At 43.6% G+C, this 22,667-nt stretch overlaps 1 protein-coding gene across 1 annotated transcript; it reads right to left on the bottom strand.

Moving 5' to 3' along the window:
• Positions 1-1,721: 1,721 nt before the first annotated feature.
• LOC309651557 (neuronal acetylcholine receptor subunit alpha-6-like) lies at positions 1,722-20,058 on the bottom strand. Its single transcript, XM_082444407.1, has 5 exons — positions 19,700-20,058; positions 17,944-18,083; positions 8,996-9,105; positions 7,920-8,894; positions 1,722-5,888 (listed from the first exon to the last, which is right to left on the bottom strand). Exons 1-5 carry the CDS (start codon positions 19,776-19,778, stop codon positions 5,735-5,737), a joined length of 1,458 nt encoding a protein of 485 aa, XP_082300533.1. The 5' UTR covers positions 19,779-20,058; the 3' UTR covers positions 1,722-5,734.
• Between the last annotated feature and the right edge of the window lie 2,609 nt (positions 20,059-22,667).

Genomic DNA, 22,667 nt, shown 5'->3' on the forward strand with positions numbered 1-22,667 from the left:
TCCCACATGCCGTGGAGCAACTGGGCCCGTGAGCCACAACTACTGAGCCTGCGCATTTGGAGCCTGTGCTCCGCAACAAGAGAGGCCGCGACAGTGAGAGGCCCGCGCACCGCGATGAAGAGTGGCCCTCGCTCGCCGCAACTAGAGAAAGCCCTCGCACAGAAATGAAGACCCAACACAGCCAAAAATTAATTAATTAATTAATTAATTTAAAAAAAAAAAGACTAATCCCTGGATTAAGGTGATCTGTCTACCTTAATCCACTGGTAATTTTACAAGTATAGCCTGTGACCATAACACACAGCAAAGTTACAGAGACTCTTACCTGTGACCTTGGTCCTTTTAAAAATGGTCTCTAACTAGCTACATTAGAACACTGTAGTTTCCAAAGAGTAATATCTTTACGCTGGGATGGATTTTTTTGGTTGTGTCATAATTCTTCCTTGGAAGCACCTACTACTATTATGTATTAATGTGAATTTGTTTACTTAATAGCCATGGTGACTACCATTTATGTTTAACCTGACATATACTCCTTCTTTGTATTAAGACTTTCTGTTCAGTATGTCAATAAAATAGCAGTGAAAATGAAAGTAATGTTATTTCTCCGGTTCATAGACAATCGTAGTTTCAGGCAAACTAGCCGAGAGCAGCAGTATATCCACTGGTGCACGTATCCACTGCCTGCCCGGGCAGGCAGAATAGCGGCGGTAGGGCAGAGCAGCCTGGCCTGCTGCAGGATTAGAGGTGCCCCCGAACACTCAGGGGTGATCTCCGCCAGGCCAGAAGAGTGCAGGATCCACAGGGAGGTCAGAAGGAAGAGTACACGTCGTGAAGATTGACTCAGGCGACCTTCCAAGCAGCGCTGTGTGGAAAGCACTATCAACACCCAGGTTTACAGATGCAGGTCCCCTCCACCTGCAGAACGCTGTCCTCAGGGGAGAACACAGTGGGGGAGGAGCCTTACTGTTTCTCCAGGAGGATGGGTGCTTCTGCACCAAGGACCCAGTGAGGGTGCGGCGTGTGGGGTGTGTGGTGGGTGGGATACGTGTGGCGTGGGTGGGGGCTTGGTGTATGTGGTGTGTGTGTAATGTGTGTGGTGTATGGTGTGGGTGGTGTGTGTGTAATGTGTGTGGTGTGTGGTGTGTGTGGTGTGTGTGTAATGAGTGTGGTGTGTGGTGTGTGTGGTGTGTGTGTAATGTGTGTGGTGTGTGGTGTGTGCAGAGGGTGTGGAGTGCGTGCTGGGTGTGGTGTGTGGCTGCCTCAAGCAGCCCACAGAGTGAGGGTCTTCACAGGCCTGCGCTCCAAACTGACCACCCGTGAGAGGCTCAGACTTTCCTTTGCGAGTTATGGGTATCTTGTTTGGGACAATTCTACACTGACCTGCCCCTCACACTGCAGGAGGCTTACATCCCTAGCCCCAGACCCTAAGTGACAAAGCACCCCAGTCATTCATTGTGACAACCCAAAATACCCTTTTAGACGTTTCCAAACACCAGCTGGAAATTGTGTGTGTGTGTGTGTGTGTGTGTGTAAGGGGTACAATAGCAGCTCTGGCTGAAAATTGCTGCTGCTGCTAAAAAGTTCAGATTATAGTTCCCAAGTCAAAAGTGGGGATGGGCTAGGGGAGAGGCCCCTGTTCTCATCTCGCTGTCCCCTCACTACACCCAAGAGGCACATCCTAGGCCTCGGGGGAGGTTGGGGCCAGTGGGACAGCCCGCGTAGACCTCTCTAGGCCCTCAGATGGAGCTCCGTGGTCCCGGGGTCCACCTCCTCCCCACCCCGACCCCAGCACTTCCCTGCCCCTGAGTCTGCCCCTCCTGCCTGACCTTGCCGGACAGAAGCAATCAAGCCCTGGTTTGTTTAGCCAAAAGCTGCCAACTCACAGCCCTGCAGGCAGGTTTTTTTGTTTAGCTGACACCGAGACTGTTTTTGCTTCTTAATTTAGTTGCCACGTTTTAAAACTAGGAGATTCTGTATAAAAAGCTGGATTTCAGTGTATCTTGAAAAATCAGAAGATCAAGCACCCAGGCCCACATTCAGCATGATGGCAAGGGCCCGGGGCCCAGTGGGGGGCAAATCAGCCTCTCTGCAGAGAGCAGACCCTGCATGATGGGCCCCTCTTTGGTCAGTCTCTTTACGCTTCAGCATCTGCTAACGTCCAGCTTTTCTCCTCTGCCCCCGCTCTGCTGCCTCAGCCAAGGGAAGCAGGTGTTCCTGCTTGGGGCAGTGAGGGAGAAAAATGCTTCCACTCTGACCTGGGACTTATATTCCCAAGAATGTCTGCAGTTCAACTCAGCAATGACTGATCTCGTTCTGAAGACTCACATATAGCCCACAAAAGTTATTTGTATCCCCTACCCCCGCTAAAATAAACTTTGACACTAATAGTCCTGACTTTCCTAAACTAAGAGAGCATTTGCTGCTTCATCTCTCTAACCTGGTTTACATTTCTAAGCTTTTTTTCTTTCTGATTACTGACAGTGAAAGGTGCTTTCCCTGGCCTTTGGGAGGACATGGGGATGGGAAGGGAGGAGATGGGCCAAATCAGTTGATCTTCTGTCTTTTTCGATTCCCTTCTCATGAGAGAGACTAAATTATCCAGGGGCAGGGAAATGGTTTAAGAGTGAGGAGATGTGGGTTTCAGAGTTGAATTTGTTAGCTACGTGATCACGGGCAAGCCGCTCTGCCTCTTGAGATTAAAAAAAGAGTTGCGCTACATAATCTATGAGTTCCATTCCATCTCTCATAGTCATTGATTCTACAGACCTGATACACAAAGACATCTCCACGCTGTGATGCCCCTTTTATTCAAATGCTTATTTCTTTAAAATGTATGTTGCTAGTTTGTCACTGCCCCTGAGGATCACCAAGCAACTTCTGGAAAGCTGGGCTGGGAGGGCTGATGTCCATTCATGCACAGAAGAATATGCTAAGAAGTCAGGATCCTGGCTTCCCGCCCCTGGCTGGGAGCACTTTCCTCTCATCTTCCTGTTTTGCAGGTCTTAAAAGTCTTCTTTTTATATCTGATAAGGGGTTAATATCCAGTATATATAGAATGCCTACAACGCAACAACAAGAAAACAAATAACCCAATCTTAAAAAGGGCAAAGGACTTGAATACACATTTCTCCAAAGAAGATATACAAGTGGCCAATAAGTGCATGAAAAGATGCTCACCCTCACTCATCGTTAGGGAAAAGCAAATCAAAACCACAAGATATTACCTTACACCCATTAGGATGGCCACCATCAAAAAGCTAACACGTGCTGATGAGGGTGTGGAGAAGATGAAACCCTGCTCGCTGTCATGAGGATGTAAAATGGTGCAGCTGCGGTGGGGAACAGTGTGACAGTCCCTCAAAAAAATTAAAAAGTTATTGCTTAATGGGTTCAGAGTTTCAGTTTTGCAAGACGAAAAGAGTTCGGGGGATGGATGGTGCTGATGATTGTACAACAATGCGAATGTACTTAATACCACTGAACCGTACACTTAAAAAGGGTTACGATGGTACATTTTGTTATGTGTATGTACCACCATGAAAACTTTTAAACAGTGACTTGAAATAGTGATTTGGCTTAATAGAAAAAAAAAAAAAGTATCAAGAAACAAGCAACCCTCTGTAAAGACAGATAAAATAGAGGTGCTACAATTACATGACATGAAGAGAGTAAAAATACTTTAAAACAGAGTGACTTGTGCCTGGGGTACTACAACCGGCCTTAAGCTCCGGGATGAGGTAGACAAGGAAGAACTAGCACATGGTAATGAGACAGGTTGGGATCGGGGACCTGGGACCCTTTGCTGCAGGGCTTGCACCTGGACAAACGTCTCCTTGAGCAAAAAAATACAAAGAAACTATAAGGGAGTAAAAATAGCTGCGTATATGTGCAGTTGTGGCAAATTATGGACAAGAAGATACAAAAAGTCCAAAAAAAAAAACCCAGCTGTCACTTCCGATGAGTTGGGAGCAAAAGCAGGGTACTGCGTATGCCCCCCTGCACACAACCCCAACTAAGGGGTGGGCGGACCACCTAAGCCCCTCTCCGGCCCGACCCCTGGACACACCCCTACCCCCACCCCATGTAAGGAACTAGCTCGCCCCCCTCGGTGAGTGAGCAAGGGAAGCTGTTACTTGTTTTCTTTCCTTTCGCTCCTGCCGCCTCAGGAGCCCCAATAAAGCCTTGCCTGAGTTTCTTGTCTGGCCTCTTGTCAATTTCTATTGATTAAGGGAAGGTCAAGAACCTTGGTCAGTATCAGTAATAGAAGTTGTAGGGTATCAACACAATGGAGGTTATGCAACCACAAAAATTATACTTCAAGACTGCGTAACATCTCGGAGAAATGCTGCTGGCATGATATTGAGAAAATAGCAAAATACAAAACCGAAAGGTAAAACTGAGGTGTCAGATTATGTGTGCATTTAGACAAGGACTAGAACGGAAAAGGCAAAATGAAATTAGTTCCTGTGTTAGGGTAGATTTTTTTTTCTACTTTAAAATGCATCTTTAAAACTGTTATAATAAGTGTATACAAAAAATAAGAAGATAATAAACGAGGGTAGAATAAAACAGAATACCCAAGGTTCTCCCTCTCAGAAAGGGAATTGCTCTAAAAGGTACAAGATCACCATTTCCTACAGAAGAAACACTTTTCTTTTCAGTCTTAGTTACAAAGAGCAAATGGAAACTGCTGATGAGAAGAGACACCTTTTGGACCCACGGCAAAGGTTGCTTCAGGTCTCTCCGGCCAGACCACGTCATGCTTTATTTTCGTTGCTCTGGTTACATTCCCCACGTGATACCTGGTCCTGGAGATCTCTGTGTTTATGACTTTTCCTACAAAGCTCCAAGTGCATGGACAGAACCTATTTCTGGGACTGTGGCAATGTCACCACTCAAGTCTCTTGCCAGATGAATGATAATTAAATACGGGGGGTGGGGGAGGGAAGGACCGGGAGTTTGGGGTTAGCAGATGCAAACTAGTATATATAAGATGGATAAACAACAAGGTCCTACTGTGCGGCACAGGGAACTATATTCAGTATCCTGTGATAAACCAAAATGGAAAGAATATGAAGAAGAATGCCTATATATGTATAACTAAGTCGCTTGGCTGTACAGCAGAAATTAACACAACATTGTAAATCAACTACACTTCAATAAGATTTTTTAAAAGGGGAGTAAATACAGCCTGTTGGTTAGACTGACTACCTGCTGATACTTTTTTACCAAATAATGTATCAAACAATGCTGCAGTGTGTGCTCTACATCACAGAGCTGTGCAGGAGAAAGCAAGCATACACAAGTTCACCGGTGCTGCAGAGGTCAGCAAGTCCAAGGTCCAGAGTTTCACGTCTGGCAGGTGTCATTATACTGAGAAGCCCATAAACTGGAGAAGCAAAAGAACCTCTTAGCGTGGCTTGACTTTGATCCCACGGTTTGCTGTTCTGTGGGTGGGTCACGGCCCCGGAAGCCAAACGTGTACAGACAAGAGAAGCCTGCAGGCGCTGCCAGCTCTGGGCTCCAGTGTCAGACCCCAGACACTGGGATCATAAAGTGCTCCTCTGTGCCGCAAGGGAGGGCATCCAGGCTCCTGATTGGCAATAAAGTCCTCTTTTCCCATCTAGATGGGGACTTGGTGCGAAGCTTTCTATCCCTTTCCTTGTGGTGGGGGAAACATGGAACAAACACAGTGTCTTGTAAGTTTCTGAAGCTAAAGGGAAAATCCATCTTACGAATGTCCTGTGTTCCGCAGGAGTGGCTGGAGAAACAGCCCCGCAGTTCCAAACACGCAGACGGTCATAAACACCCACAGGAACAGCCTGTCCACCACCATGGCCACGTATTTCCAGTCGTCCTGCACCTGAAAGACAAAAGTCAAGCAGCTGTAAAAAAAATCAAAACCATGGGAGATAAGCTTTGTCTCATAAATAAGCTGCTTCCTTTTCACAGAAGATTTCCTGGCGATTTTAAAGCAAATATCCCTGTGATTCTGGTTAACCCGTGTCTCCTCTGTAGCACACAGAGAACTTCCGTTTGTCTGCAGAGGGTGGGTGCGTGCGCCCCATCAGTCCTGGGACAGCGGGCTGCGGGGTGAGCAGGCTTATGTGGGCGCACAGGACCTCCCCTGACTGCAGACAGCGCCCCAGAAGGAGCTGCTCGGAGAGCTCCACTTTTGCGTTGACTGAAAAAAAAAAGCACAACCTAACAGTTGAGAATTATGTTTTATTCAGTGGATTTTCTGAGGAATTCAAGCCCGGGAGGCAGCCTCTCAGGTCGCTCTGAGGGACTGCCCTGAAGAGGTAAGGGAAAAGTCAGGGCATAGAGGGCGTTTTGCAACAAAGACCAGGTAGCCAGAACATCGAAAGATTACTGTTGCAGAGCATTTTGTTGCATTTGACAGGAACAGTAATCCTTTGATGTTCCAACCACCTGGTTTTTGTTGCAAAACCTCCTACATATCATGGTTCCTCCCTATCCAATCTCCTGAGATAAACCATAATGGAAAAGAATACCAAAAAACAATGTATATATGTGTATAACTGAGTCACTTTGCTAGGCAGCAGAAAATTAGTACAACATTGTAAATCAACTATACTTCAATTTAAAAAACTTTAAAAAAAAAGATTACTGTTAATTAAAGAAAACCAGACATCTCAAGTTAAGGAATTTAGTGCTTTTCTATGTATGGGAAGATGCAAGAGTCTGGGTTCATGGAAATCATTCCTTTGATATGCAACTTAGCTATCTAGGGCCAGCATCCTTCTTTTCTCCACCCTGAATCCGCTCAGGGTGCACAGTTGGGGATGACTGCAGTGGTTGATGGCTTGATGGGCGCAACATCCTTCGTTTACTGATAGAGCAGGTGACACTTCTCATCCACCCTTGTCATGGGCACCACGGGACATTCTGACTCCTTGGCAAGTCTGGGAAATGGGTTTGAGGCGGGGGTTGTAGGACGTGCGATGTGATGGGCCCCCCATCAGGCATAGGTGGCCCTCTAGAATTAGGGATCACGCTGGTCAGGGAGAGTTCATTACATCTCTCACGTCCTTCCTGTCCCCGACCTCCAAGAGCCCTACCTGGTGGTGATCAAGTCAGAAGCAACTGTCCCCTAGTTTGACGAAGTTGTCACCACAGAGGGGAGTCCTAGGCTCACCTGCCCCTGATGCACCCCCTCCCCGGCCTGTGTGACATGCAGCCCGTGTCCGCCTCAGCACCAATGGGTGGACTTCAGGTCTGCCATGTCCCTTCATTAGGAGATAAGGATGATGGCTACTGCCATCAGGTCAGACCCGGACCCCTGGTGGCAGGAGTTTTCAGAGGCCCCCAGCTAGTCATCCTGATGGTATGGAAAATTGGCATAAAGTTCTTGAGCTCTCTCTCTCTGGAGGATGGGGAGGTCCGAGCTGCTATAGTTAGGCTCTGGGCCGCAGAAGCAGACTGTGTTGATGCTAAAAATATCCCTGAGGTTCATTCAATCAGCACCTGGATCCCCGTCAAGTGGAGTAAGTGGGATTGGAGCTGCCGGAGGCTCACGCCACCTTCCTCCCAGGCTCCCAGACTGTGAGCGGCCCTGCAGGCTTTCCTCCTGCCCCTCAGCCGGCTTTTCCCTCTCCCACCCTTCCTTATGCAGGGGCTCTCAGTTTAATAAACCAAGGTTGCCCTGAGTGTTTATTTTAACCAGATTTTACTTGAGTTGACATTTCTGGAGGCAGAGATTTGCTCTGAGGCTACACCTTACCCCACCCCCTCCCCAGGGCAGTTCACCCATAACTGCATCATCACAGGGCTGGATCTTAGGGCACCACTCCCTGACCGTCTTGCAAACAGAACTCACACTGAAGATCTGACATGTCTATGCAGGGCCCCCAGGCCTGCTGCGGGTGAACAGGCTAGAAGAGGCATACATTTACCTCGTTTCATTTTGGTTCTTCATGTTTTCTGCTATGAATTGAACACTATCAATTACATCTTCGACTTCAGGTGAGGGCTCCAAATTTTCAGTCATCCATTGTAAAGGTTGATGACTTAATCGTCTCTTGCTGGTGGCGATCTCACCGGACTTACGACAGTGGCAGCATTCTTTAAGAAGTTTGGGCTCTCTGCGATGATCGAACTTGACTTTGGCAGGCCTACCAGAGAAGCCTTTGGGGTTTTTGTCGTATCTTGTCCCCTTCCTCTTGTCCAGAGGCCTCCTCATCATCAGGATCTGGGGTAACAGCCAGAGGAAGACTGCCTTCACCCACGTGGGCATGGTGTGTGTAGTCGGGGTGCGATAGTGGGTGTTCAACACAAACACTGTCACCACGATGGACAAGGTGACGAAGATCATGGTGAACAGCAGGTACTTGCCCACCAAGGGGATCACGAGAGACGTGGATGGGATGGTTTCTGTGATCACCAGCAAAAACACTGTCAGGGAAAGCAGAACTGAAATGCAGAGCGTCACTTTTTCACCACAGTCAGAAGGAAGGTAGAAAACCAACACAGTTAGGAATGAAATAAAGAGACAGGGGATGATCAGATTAATGGTGTAAATCATCGGCAATCTTCTAATGTAAAAAGAATAGGTTATGTCTGTGTATATCTCTTCACAACAGTTGTATTTTATGTCATGCTTGTAGCCAGAAACATCGACAATTTCCCATTCACTGTTTTCCCAAAAATCATTCATGTCCACTTTAGAGCCAATGATAAGAAGATCAATTTCAGCTTTGTCATAGGTCCAGGAACCAAATTTCAGGGAACAATTTTGATGATCGAAAGGGAAAAAAGTGATATCCATAGGACAGGAACTCTTAAAAATAGCTGGTGGAGTCCAGGCTATCATGCCATCGTATTTAAGAAGAGCTTTTGTCTTGCCTTTGACTTGGAAGTCGCCGACAGCACTGAAAAGTAAATCAAACACCATTAGTGACACCCCCTGTGCTTTGGGTCAGCCTGTACCAAAGGCAACTTTGGAAAGAGACTGGCAGTCAGATGCCCATACTTGTTGTAGAGAACAATGTCAGGCTTCCAGATCTTCTCCGCAGGAACACGAAGAGTCTCAATGCCATCATATTCCACTGGGTCCCAGCGCAATTTATTATCATTCCAGATCTAAAGGGAATAGAAGTCAGTTTTAAAAAATTCTTGACTTTCTTCCAATGTTAATTCTATGTTGGTTCAACCACTTTTTGAAAAATTTCTTATTTAAAGAGTTGGTTTCCTACCAAAAGTTGGAAGATTAAATCCATGGGGAACAAGGTAGCTGAGCTGATTTTGGGCAAATATAGATATTAGATAAGTATCTGTTGATTATTAATTAGCTAGCCAAGTTTATAGGCTCAGCTTCCATATTCCATGGACTGTGCTCGATCTCTAGTAACAATCCATTGCTAATATTAAACAGATAATTCAAGTGTATGATGATGGGTTTGTTACAAAATCTGCATAGAAGATTGAGACAGGAAGGAAGAACAAGATGGTCTGACTGATAAAACCAGACGGTGGGATCTAACCCAGAGCAGGATCAAAGAGTGGGCAAGCATCTGGCTCTGGAGCTCGAGACTCAGACAAAAATAGGAGACTTGAGAGCAGAAACCACTGAAGGACAGTCAGAGAGAACTCTGTCACTCAGTTCTGCACCGTGAAGCTTGCACCCAGCCAGCCGTTACCAGATTGAACTTTGGGCTTTGGAGCTAGTTAATATTTTATGCTCTATCATAAGGTGGAGATGCAAAGAGGGAATGCTAGTGGATTTTATCCATTGGACGTTGTTAAACTGACACACGAGTGTGACACAATTCCAAGAGAAGAACGTGTGACGTAGACACATACATGACGTAGCCACAGATTGGTTCCCATGATCTGGTTTACTTCATCCTGGGAAGAAGAAACAATATTTTTTAGCCTCAAATGTACTTGCTAATAGAAGTGAATCTTAGAGCAAAAATTACAACTAAAAAGAGCCAATCTGAGTTATTCATGCTAACGGAGGGAAAAAAAGAAGACTGAAAAGGCAACTTATAAAAAGCCAAAAATACAATATTTCCACACTGGTCCCAACCCTGTTGACTTTGAAATGTGGCTTTATGACTGTCTTTCAAATCTGATTGAAGTCCCACTTCTGTGAAGCCTTGCTGACCACTGCAGCCTATAAAGATTTCTGATCCCATAAAAGGAAAGAAGGGAGAGAAGAGAGAGTGGGAGGGAGGGAGGGGAAGTCCTGCAGATGGTGATGGGTATCATTGTTTTTGCCATCTTCTTCCTCAGCTGTGCCCCAGCCCCCTCTAGGTTCTGAGGCCTGAGCCCCACTGCCCCTCAAGGTGTCAGCCTCAGCTCAACATGGAGTTTGCCAGCTGGAACCTGCCACTCCCCAGAGCACTGCTCCCACCCAAACCACTGCCGATTGCTTCAGTCATTCATTAACAAGTATTAATTGAGTACCTACTGTGCGCTCTATAAATGCTGGGGCTACAGAAGTAATCAGGATGGAAAATATCCCTACCTACACGTGCCTAAGCTATTAGCTGGGGAGACAGAAAATCAATAATAGATACATCGTATAATGTAAGATAGTGATAAGTCCAATGAAAGAAAATAAAGAGGGACTGAGTGTGGTGTGTGTGTGTCTGCACACACACGCACACATGTCTCTTTTAGGCAGGATGATCCAGGAAGGCTTGTCTGAGGAGGTGGTTTAAGCAGGTACCTAAATGACCTGCAAAGAGTCATGGGTCTCTTGAATAAAAGCGTTCCAGGATGACATCCCAAATACAATGTGTTCCTAATCAGCTATTACCTCTCAGTGGAGCAGCTACTGAAGACACATCCAGAACCTTCAGCAGTCTCACAGCGCAACACTTGGAGGCTATTGATGGTCACCCAGTGGCGGCAGTGGGTTCCCAAAACTTACCAACCTTGTTTCCCCAGACACATGAGCACATTCGAGAGTAAACACCTCACACTGGCTGAGGAAGCTGTGGCCAGGGCTGGACACCAGCCCACTCTGGTTTGCTGCTCTGCAGTTCTCCATGCCCCCCAGAAAACGCTACCTGGAGACCTCACCAGCTTCTTCCTTCAAAGGCATTTGTGTCAAGTCATGATAAGCCCCAGGGTTTTAAAAGGTCAACAAAAGGAGTTACATTCATGGTTTTCTGTTGGTCAGGGCAAGCAAAGAAATGCACTATTACTTACTCATGACTTTACAATTACCCAAGTCTAAGGACAGTGTCTTCTGCTCATACCTTGTGCCCAGCAGATTCGAGCAGGGGCCATGTCAGTAAATCCATTGGCTGTCAGTCAGGAATGGACTAGCTCTAGCAGTCCAGCAATGTCTCGGAGGGAACAGTCATAAGCGTCTTCCAGCGACTGCTTCCTCTCTGTCCACTAATACGCTGGTTAGAGAACTAGTGCACACTGTGAACTAGAACGCTGTATTCTGAGAATTAAAATCAGTTGGCGATATCATCCCGACAGTATTCCTGTCTCCCCATCGATACTTCCGCAGGCTGGTGAAGCTCCATGTGGTGTGGACCTGCTTCATGGTGGATGGACGCCCTCAGAGGTGTCAGCCAAGTTTATGGGTCAGGACCGGGTCTGGAAAGTCCCATTCTCCATCCAATGCCAGACCGCACCTATGGCCATGGGAACTGCTATCAGACAGCCCAGCTGAAGGAGGCCAGAGACCCACAGTACCACCCCACATTCCTGGGACCATCACCCTGCGTCTCCTTCTTGGGAAAATAAATTAGTTGACACGTGGTTCAGTGAAAGGATTGGAGTTACAATTTCAAATGGACTAGATTCTGGAGCAGCAGCAACAGACTCAGAGACTGAGACCAGAAAGGCCAGGCGGCCTACATTTTGAGAGCCTTCAGGTCTGTCATGTCAGATATGCCAGGCCATCAAAAACGCTGGGCAGGGGCTTTGTCCTGGCCCCATGAGGTGGACAGTGGAGATACACTTACTCTGAAGATCATCCACTCATTAAACTTTGTGGCCAAGTTCATTCTATGCAGCAGCAAACACCCTTCCATGTAGAGCTCTCTGGTGCTCTAAGGCCAAGCCTGAGGCTCAAACAGCAGCAGACGGCCTATAGTCTTCTAGAAGGGAGTTGGTAATTGTGCATCTGGGCTGTACTGCATCACAGTCACTCCCAGACCTCACCATGGCTCAGTGACAACAATGAATATGGCCCACAGGAACTTCTGGTGCCCCACATGAGGACAAGTAGACTCTAATACACTAATAAGAATTGCTATATTAATACTGGACAAAGTAGATGCAGAGGAAAAAAATTACTAAAGACAAAGAGGGACATTACATAATGAAAGAAGGATCAATCCACCAGGAAGACACAATGATCCTGACCATATATGCACTAAACAGCAGAGTCTCAAATTATATGGAACAAAAACTGATAGAGCTGAAAGAAGAAACAGACAAATCCCCAATTACAGTTAGAGACTTCAATATCTCTCTCTCAGAAACGAATAGAACTCAGTAAACTCAACAGAAATTAGCAAAAATAGGGAAAATCTGAACAACATAATCAACCAACAGGATTTAATTGACATATATAGATACTCCACTCAAAAACACCAGAATACACATTTTTTCAAGCATGCATATAATATTAACCAACACAGAGCATATCCTTATCATAGGCCATAAAACAAACCTCAACAAATTTAAAAGAATTGGAATCATAGTGTGTTTCTGACCATAATGGAATCAAACTAGAAATCAATAACCAAAAGACAACAGGAAAATCTCTAAACCCATGGAAACTAAACTTCTAAATAATCCATGGGTCAAAGAGAATGTCTCAAGGAAATTCTTTAAAACACATAGAGCTGAATGGGAACAAAAACACAATATATCAAAATATGAGGGACATAGCTAAAAAAAGTGCTGATAAGAAAATTTATAGCTAAATGCTTATATTAGAAATGAGAAAAAGTCTCAAGTCAATAACACAAGTTTCTACCTCAAGAAATTAGAAAAATAAGCACAAAATAAACCCAAAGCAAGTACAAGGAAGGAAAAATAAAGATAAAACAGAAATCAATAAAGTTGAAAAGGAAAACAAGAAAGAATATCAATGAAACAAAAAACTGATTCTTTGGGGGAAAAACAACAAAATTGATAAAACTTTAGCAAGACTGACAAAAATAAAAAGAGAGAAGACACAAATCACCAATATCAGGAATGAAACAGGAGCTATCACTACAGAACCTATAGCCATTAAAAAGTTAGATAATACCATGAGCAACTTCAATTTTATCATAAATTTGGCAACGTAAAAGAAATGAGCCCATTCCTCAAAAACCACAAACTAACAAGGACCTACTGTATAGCACAGGGAAATATACTTAATATTTTGTAATAAACAACAAGGGAAAAGAATCTGAAAAGTGATATAAATAGACAGTCTGACTACCCTATAGTCATTTAAGAATTGAGTTTATAATTTAAAAGCTCCTGGAAAAGAAATCTCCAGGCCCAGTAGGTTTCCCTGAAGAATTCTACCAAATATGTAAAGAAAAATCAATACCAACTTTCCACAATCTCTTCCAGAAAATAGAAGAGGAGGAAACAACTCCAAATCCCTTTTGTGAAGCTAATATTATCCTGACACAAACCCAAACAAAGACATTAGGAAAAAAGAAAATTACAGATCAATATCTCTCATGAACTTAGATGCAAAAATCATTAACAAAATATTAGCAAACTGAATCCAACAATGTATGAAAAGTTATACACATGACTAAGCAGGATGCAAGGCTGGTTTAACATTCAAAAATTAATCAATGTAATTTACCATATCAACAAACTAAAGAAGAAAAACCATGTGATCATATCAATTGATGGAGAAAAAGCTTTTGACAAAACTCAACATCAATTCATTATTAAAAACTCTGTGAAACTAGGAATAAAGGGAAATTTCCTCAACTTGATAAGAGCATCTACAAAACATCTACACCTAACTTTATACCAAATGGTGAAAGACTGAATGCTTTTTCCTTAAGATTGGGAACAGGTCAAGGATGTCTGTTGTCACCACTCTTATTCAGCATAGTACTGGAAGTTCTAGCCACTGCAATGAAGCAAGAAAAAGGGGGAAAAGGCATAGACTGGAAAGGAAGAAACAAAACTATCTCTATTTGCAGATTATAAGGTTGCCTACGAAGAAAATCCCATGGAATCTATAAAAATGCTGAAACTAAGTGAGTTCAGCAAGATCTCAGGATACAAGATCAATACACAAAAGTCTTAGAATTCTATATACTAACAATGAGCATGGAGAAACCAAAATTAAAAGCATAGTACTATTTTCAGTCACCCTCAGATAAAACAAAATACTTACATATACACATAACAATACAAATGGGATCTGTATACTGAAAATCACAAAATCCTGAAGGAAGAAAAGCTAAATAAATGGAGAAACGCCCCGCATTCATGGGCTGGAAGACTCAACAGAGTAAAGACGTCACTTCTCCCCAAACTGATCTGCAGGTTTAATGCAGTTCCTATCAAAATCAGGGCAAGGCTTTTTGTGGACATAGGCAGCTTATTCTAGGCATAGGCCTCAGAATAGCTAAGACGATCTTGACAAAGAAGAACAAAGAGGCAGGAATCACTGTAGCCAATATTAAGTCTTACTCTACAGCTACAGTCATCAAGATAGTGCAGTGTTGGTGGAGGGATAGTCACACTGATCAATGAAACAGCATAGAGGACCTAGAAATAGACCCACACAAATATGTTCAACTGATTTTTCACAAAGGTGCAAAACCAATTCAGTGGGAAAAGGATTGCCTTTTCAACAAATAGTGCTGGAGCAATTGAACACCCACAGGTCTAAAAAACAAAAATCTAGGTCTCATATCTTATATAAAAATTAACTCAAAATGGATCATAGTCTTAAACATAAGACATAAATAAAACCTTTAGAAAAACATAGGAGAAAACCTCTAGGATCTGGGATAAGGCAAAGAATTACTAGGCTTGATGCCAAAAGCACGACATATAAAAGGAAAAATTGATAAATTGGACCGCATCAAAATTAAAAACTTCATGTGAAAGCCCATGTGAAGAGGAAGAAAAGATAAGCTACAAACTGGGATAAAATATTTGCAAACCACAAAACTGGCAAAGCAGTTTTATCTAGAATATAGCCAGAACTCTCAACACTAAATAGTAAAAACAAACAATCCAATTAGAAAATGGGCTTAAGGACGAGAGCAAACATTTCACCTTAGAGGATATGCAGATTGCAAATAAGCACATGAAAAGAGGTTTTATATCAATAATCATTAGGGAAATGCAAATTAAAACCACAATGAGATATCGTTTCATACCTAATATAACTCAAATAAAAAACAGTGACAATACCAAATACTGGCAAAGCTGTAGATAAACTGGATCACTCACATATTGCTGGTAGGAATGTAAAAGGGTACAGCCATTCTGGAAAGCATTTTGGCAGTTTCTTTTAAAACTAACACACAACTACCACATGACCCAGGAATTGCACCCCTGGGCATTTATCCCAGAGAAATAACGATTAATGTTCACCCAAAAACCTGTACGCAAATGTTCATAGCAGCTTTATTTGTAAAAGACTAAAACTGGAATCAGCCCAAATGTTCTTCAACCAGTGGAAGGTCAATCAAAGTGTGCTCCATCAATACCATGGCATACTACTCACAATAAGAAGAAATGACTCACCAAACTTATTGCGGCAACCACTGCATGATGTATGTAAGTCAAATCACTATTCTGCACACCTTACTTATACAGTGTTGTATGTCAAATATATCTCAATAAAACTGGAAGAAAAAAAAGAAGAAATGAACTACTGATATGCTGAGTGGAAAAGCCAGTCTACAAGGTTACATACTGTGTGATTCCATTTATGTATAGCTTTCTTGAAACGAGAAAATTTTAGAAATGAAAGAGACAGTAGTTGTTGCCATTGGTCAAAAAAGTATACAAGGGCTCTATTATTTCTTACTGCAAGTGAATCTATGATTATTTCAATAAATAAAACTTCAATTAAAAAACTACATTTCTCAAGACTCTCTTGCAGCTAGGGGTGGTCAATGAGCTAGGAAGCAGAAGCTGTCAGTAGGACTTCTAATAAAACTCCTTAAGGAAGTCACAGATGTCTGGTATGTGCCCCTTTCTCTCTTCCTCCTGCTTCTTGCCAAGAATGTGAATATGATGAGTGAAAATCAGCAGTTATCCTGGACCACAAGGCAACACTGAGGGAAGAAATCACATGCTAAGGATGGTGACATAGAAAGATAGAAGGAACCTTGGTCCCTGTCACAGTTTATGCTTTTAGCATCATAGCTCATGTGATTAACATCCTCAGGAGTTGTGCAGTGCACAACCTGGGCAACCAAACACCGTGATGCAACCACTACCACAAAGCCACCTGGTATTAACCTGGGCTGTTAACCTTTAGGTTTCTATTACATAAGAAAGAAATAAACTTGTTTTATATAAGCTGAGAGAGCATGTGTGTGTTTTTCAATCTCTGATAGCAGCCAAATGCAAATACCAAAATCTGTATTCAGCAATCCTCCACCCACCATCTTCAGAACAATGTCCTGAAAGGGTGTATAGATCATGGATTTGAAGTGATGCTGCATCACAAACTTTAGGGGAAACTCAGTCCAGTTCTCCATTCATAACAGCCCTATTCATACCAAGTGTGACTTCCAGCCTGGTAGGAGACCAGTAACCAGTGCCAAGCTATTTGAGGGGAGAGGGGAGGCGGGATTAGAATAGGTACTAAATAAATGTTTATTAAAGGAAGGAGTGGGCCCATCTAAGTGAGATAAAACATCTGGCTTACTTTTTTTAAAAATCAGTATTTATCAGCTTATACACACTTCCAGCTTGGGTCAGAAGCTAGAGGACCAGGTCAGGGTCAGCCCAGTCCGCTGGGAAGCACGGACTGGAGAAGCATGGTGAGCCCGGACTTCATATCCATAACTGAGGTCTTCCCCCAGGTGCACCTGGAGCCACCACTGTTTCTCCAGGCAAAGCTGAGAGGAAGGAGGCCCCACCGGCCCCCGTCCAGGGCCTGGGCTGCTCCCTCAGTCTGTGCACCATTGTCTCAGAGATGCTCCTGACGTCCCTTACCCCTTACGTCCTGAGCCTGCCTATTCCTGGAATTTGGTCCGGGTCCAGTGCCTCAGGCCAGCCTGCACCCTGCCATGCCTTGGAGCCCAGAACCCTGACCTCTGTTAGGGTATCAGGTCCCACACCTCCTCTCCCAGCATCTAGGGTGTGAAGATTGTTCAAAAGAAAGAACTCTAGTCCTCCTTGCCCCTTAAACAGGGTAGCAATAAGTTAAACTAAGACCTCCAAATTCCCATCAGTTTTTCAGGGCTGGATGGAACCCTGTGTGAAACAAGGTGAATTTTCTCTTTCTTCTATAACAAAGGAGACTTAAAGCAATTCTTCTTATACGGAGTCAGAAGAGCATGAGCTTTGGGGTTGAACAGTGCTGATTGAACCCCAGTGCCACCATCTGTAATTGTCTGACGTTGGGAAAGTTTCTTACCTGAGATTTCCTCTCCCCAGCTGTAAAATGCAGATGACAGCCACTAAGTGCAGACACTGGTGCATAATAGGTGCACAATGACGTTAGCTCCCTTTGTATTCCCCCTTCAAATGCCCCTTCGCCTCTTTGTTTCATAAACTGGTTCTGAGAGCATTTCCAGAAAAACATCGCCTTAAGGGGAATAATGACAGCAACCCTGGGGACAGTGGATCCCTCCCAACGGGCCGGCTTTGAAGGGCAGCACTCTGTAGACTTGTGTCTGTTTGTGTTCAAAAATCCCTTTATTTACCCAGTGCAGTGAGTGGGAATTGCTTGGACCCCTCAGCGTTGGGGCCTCCGAGGCCTCGTGGTGCCCCCCCTGCGCTTACCACGTCGGCCAGCTGCGTGATGGCCACTTCAAAATGCACAGTGACCGGGTCGGAAACGTTTTCCACGGGCCTGATGAACTGGTTATAACAAGCAAACAGTTTGTGAAAGAGCCTCTCCTCCGACGCACAGCCTGCACATCCTGCGGCGCCATACAGAGAGAGGGGTTAGAGAAGCAGAAAGGATGCCAGCTGGTGGGGAGGTTCCAGGGGCTTCCATCCCGGGAAGGCGGCTGCGGGACACCAGCTTCCCCCAGCACCACTGCACCTGCCCCTCCTGGCCAGGCTGCTCACCTTCACCACGGAGATGAAAAGAGTAATACCGGCATCTCAGGACTAGTGCGCTAGCAAACAAAATGATGTTGGTAAGAGCACTTCTAAACTCTATGGCACCACAGTGTAAAGTTATGTCGCTGAACAGAACTCATCATCTTACTGATCCGGTAATTAAAGAAAAGTCCCGCCCTTTCTTGTCAAAATAGTGATCTGACTGGTCTCTTGTTTCTACAACCAGCAGGGTGTGTAGCTGGGGAACCTTCTTCAATCAAACTTAAAGAACTAGTAATTTCATTAAGGTCTTAAGCCCTCCTCCTTTTTAAAATCAACTTTGAATTTCAATTCTTGGAGATGTGTGAGAGTGCAAAGTTTCTAAGGAAAATTTACTTAAAATATTTTTTATAGAAACCCCAAAGTTCTTAAACAATAGCACTTTCAGTCATTAAATTTTAGACAATAATGTAATACATGTCTCTTTGTATATTCCCAAGAATGCATTAAATTAGGTTACTTGCCTTCATTTGACATAATTCATCTCACTAAAGCCCCCTCTATATTTTTCCTTATAGAATTCAAATTTGATACCTGAAATACTATTCTATAAATTTCCCAAAGGGATTTATACCCTGAAAGAAAAAAAATTTAAGGGGCTGAACAACTCATTAGGCAAAAACAAAGGAAAGGATAGCTGTTATATTACTAAATAAAAAGTGTTGTTTGACAGATGCATTTGGAAACACTGAGATTTCAGCAGGAAAGAACAATTTTAGATGTAAAACATCATTGTCTGCCATCATAATTAATAAAGATAGAAATATTTCTACATAAAACAGATAATTAAAAATCCTCCTGTTACCCATTTTCCTCCTTTGAGGTTTCTCTTTTCCTTTGAGACATTTCAGATAAACCCTCCTTGAGTCCCTGAAAAGGTGACAGCATGTGGAAATGTGGCTTTGTGGACATGGACAGAGCAGCAGCTGTCCGTTTCTAAGCCTTAACTTTGAAAATGAATGATCTTACTCTTAGGACATATTTCCCAAAATGAAGATGATTACCTACAAAATGGAAGCGTTCATAGACTGAGGACTAGTATCAGCTAATAAAGCACAGTTTTGAAAAAATATTAAATACAGGTAAAGAAGTTGAATACATCCATAGAGGAGATGGATAGAAAACTGTGCCATTGTTATTTTTGCCTATTTTTCATTGGGAAAATAAAATAAAACATGGTTTACAATGTTTCCTTGTCCTCCCCACCCCATCCCCCCAAAATCTCATTTTACATGTTAAGCCAACCAACTAAAAATGAATAGATTAATTAGCAGCTATAAGAGGAGTAATTCCTGTGCCGACACTCTACATATTTATGCATAGCATATCTCATCTCTGCTCAGCCAAGCACAACTAGAAAAGGAGGAAAATAAAACTAGGAAATACATGTAGCTAAAAAGGGAATATGAGAACAGGCAGAAATAAAACCTACCTCTGAAGCAAAGTGTGAATACATACCACCAGAGACACAGCCCAAAGCGAAGGAATCCCTGACCCTCGCGGGGCAGCATGTTTAAAACACACTCTGATTTCTTTTTCTAGTCAAAGGATTGTGGGAAACAAAGAGCTATCAGGCAGCCACTCACACCGGACCCTTAATCACCAGAGTCCACTGCAGTCCAAGTGTCCTCTGTGAAATGAAAACCTTCACAAACATAACATGGTCGTTCCCAATATCAGAGACTGAGGCCAACCAAAAGGGCAAATAAAAAGGACTCAATCTGATGTCAGATGAGTCAGCCCATTTCCTGACACCCTACATCTCTTCTCGTGCAGGAACGGGAAGAGAAGCAGGACGGGGGTGTTGGGCAGACGACCGAGAGGGGACAGAAAACTGTGATGTGCTTAGTGCATCTTTGTGGTGCATCTTTTCCCAGCCCCGGTCCTGAGGGGAGCAAACACACGTCTCCTGAGCTCCAGCTGTAGGCAAAGCGCCTGGCAGGTCCCGATCAGTGTATTCTGATTCACCGAGATCTCTAGCTCGTCAGGGCTTAACCTTGTTACCAGAAAACATTCTAGAACAGGAGTCCTGGTAAAGTGTGCCTCACAGAGAACAGGATTAATTAGGTTTTGTCTGACTTCTAGTGCCTCGTCCTTCTGAGTTTAGGAATCACCCTCCAGGACTAGAGATTAGCTGTCTGAGAATGAGAAGAACGAATACTGAACACAGGGTGCTGTCTAGACGGTTCTATGTTTATTTATACATCCTTGTCACCAACTGGTTTTCTTATCATTTGCTTCTTTCCTCTATAAGTTTAGTTTCAGTAACATTCTGATGAGTTAGGCCTTCTGGTCAGATTTTGGTGTTGGTTAAAGGGGATTAGCAACAAAATGAAAAGGCAACCTACAGAATGGGGGGAAATATTTGCAAACCATGTATCTGGAAAGGGGTTTATATCCAAAATATGTAAGAAACTCATAAAACTCAACAGCAAATACATAAATACATCCCAATTGAAAAATAGGACCTGCACAGACATTTTTCCAAAGACACAGATGGTCAATGGGTATATGCAAAGAAGCTCAACACCGCTAATCATCAGGGAAATGCAAATCAAGCCACAATGAGCTATCACCTGACACCTATTAAGATGGTACTATAAGAAGACAAGAGGTAATAAGTGCTGGTGAGGACGTGGAGAAAAGGGAACCCTTGTGCATTGTTTGGAATGTAAATTGGTGCAGCCACTATGGAGAACAGTATAAAGGTTCCTCAAAAAATTAAAAAATAGAACGACCATATGATCTAACAATCCCACTTCTGGGAATATATCCAAAGGAAATGAAATCAATTTCTCAGAGAGATATCTGAATTCCTACGTTCATTGCAGCATTATTCACAAGATATGGAAACAACCTGGTGTCCATCGATGGATGAATGAATAAAGAAGTTGTGATATACATATACATATATGTAATGGAATATTATTCAGCCATGAGAAAGAAGGAAATCCTGCTGTCTGCGACAACATGGATGAACCTGGAAGACATTATGCTGAGTGAAATAAGCCAGAGAAAGACAAATACTGTATGATCTCATTTTTGTGTGGAATCTAAAAAAGTCAAACTCATAGAAGCAGAGCGCAGAACGGTAGTTGCTAGGAGCTGGGGTGCAGGTAACGGGAAGATGTCGGTTGAAGGGTACAAACTTGCAGTCACCAGATGAACAAGTTCTGGTGATCTAATGTACAGTAAGGTGGTGACTACAGTTATCGTATTCTTGACATTTGCTACGAAAAGAGACCTCAAGTGTTCTTACCACTTCTGCACCACACACACACACCCTCACACACACGGTAACTGAGTGATGATGTGTTGGGCTGATTGTGGTGATCATTTTGCAATGTAACATATGTTAAATCATCACATTGTACACCTTAAATATACACACTTTTTATTCATCAACTATATTTCAATAAAGCTGGGGGAAAGGAGTCAGAGCCGAAGATGGTCTCTCAGGGACCTCCTATCAAAACATTCTGTGACATCATCACAGAAACTGTACACTTGGCAATCGTGCAGACTTCAGACTAACGGTTTCCCTCAAAATTCTATTGGCCTCACATCTCTTGCGGGAACGAAAAAGGAACGATCATTTATTTAGCACCAAACTTAGACCAGGCACTGGGCTGGGTGCCTCAGATATGTCACTTTAACATGTTACTCAAATTGTCCTCTTAGCAGATGGGCTTTTTGTCCTTTGCTGAAGTGTCCTGTGGAGTTGGCAGACAGAAGGCGTCAGGACAACACTTTATCATGATGGATAAAAAGCCACCTCACACCCCCAAATGGGGCAGTACCTCCCTAGTTTTTAGGGTAAAACCCAAATCAGGTTGGCTGTTTTCAAAGCGCCAACACTTTCGACCGTTTCTATTGCCCAGACTTTGATCGATTTGTTCTTCACACTTTCTAATGGATACAGCCTTTCAGGAAAACTGTTGTCTCAGGTCTTTTGTTTTATCCAAGCATCCTTCTCTATGGCCATCACCTGTCAGCATAAAGAGCCCCTGTAGAGGAGGGGTTCTCTGGGACGGTCCCCCTTTCCTCCAGGAACCTGCAGGCATCTGTCCTTGTTGCCAAGGTGCAGAGTGGGGAAGGGGGGTCACAGAGGAACCTCACCAGAGGGGAAGAAGGCAGAGGAAAGAACGTGGACTCTGGAGTCAGACCCGGATTTGGATCCTGGCCCTGACCCTCACTTGGCAGACGCTGAGCAAGTTACTGAAGCTCCCTCAGCCCTTCCTCATCAGAAAAATGTGATTAAACTCGGTAACATAAACCGTTTAATCTCTCCCTACCCAATTTTTCATGGAATTTTCACTCCCTCTCTTACCAGTACAAATAGGTAACACAACTAAGTCACTTTCAGGCCTGAATATACTTTAAATATATATTTTAAAATA

Source organism: Balaenoptera physalus (genome assembly GCF_965194825.1).
Source record: "Balaenoptera physalus genome assembly, chromosome: 21".
Lineage (NCBI taxonomy): Eukaryota > Metazoa > Chordata > Mammalia > Artiodactyla > Balaenopteridae > Balaenoptera > Balaenoptera physalus.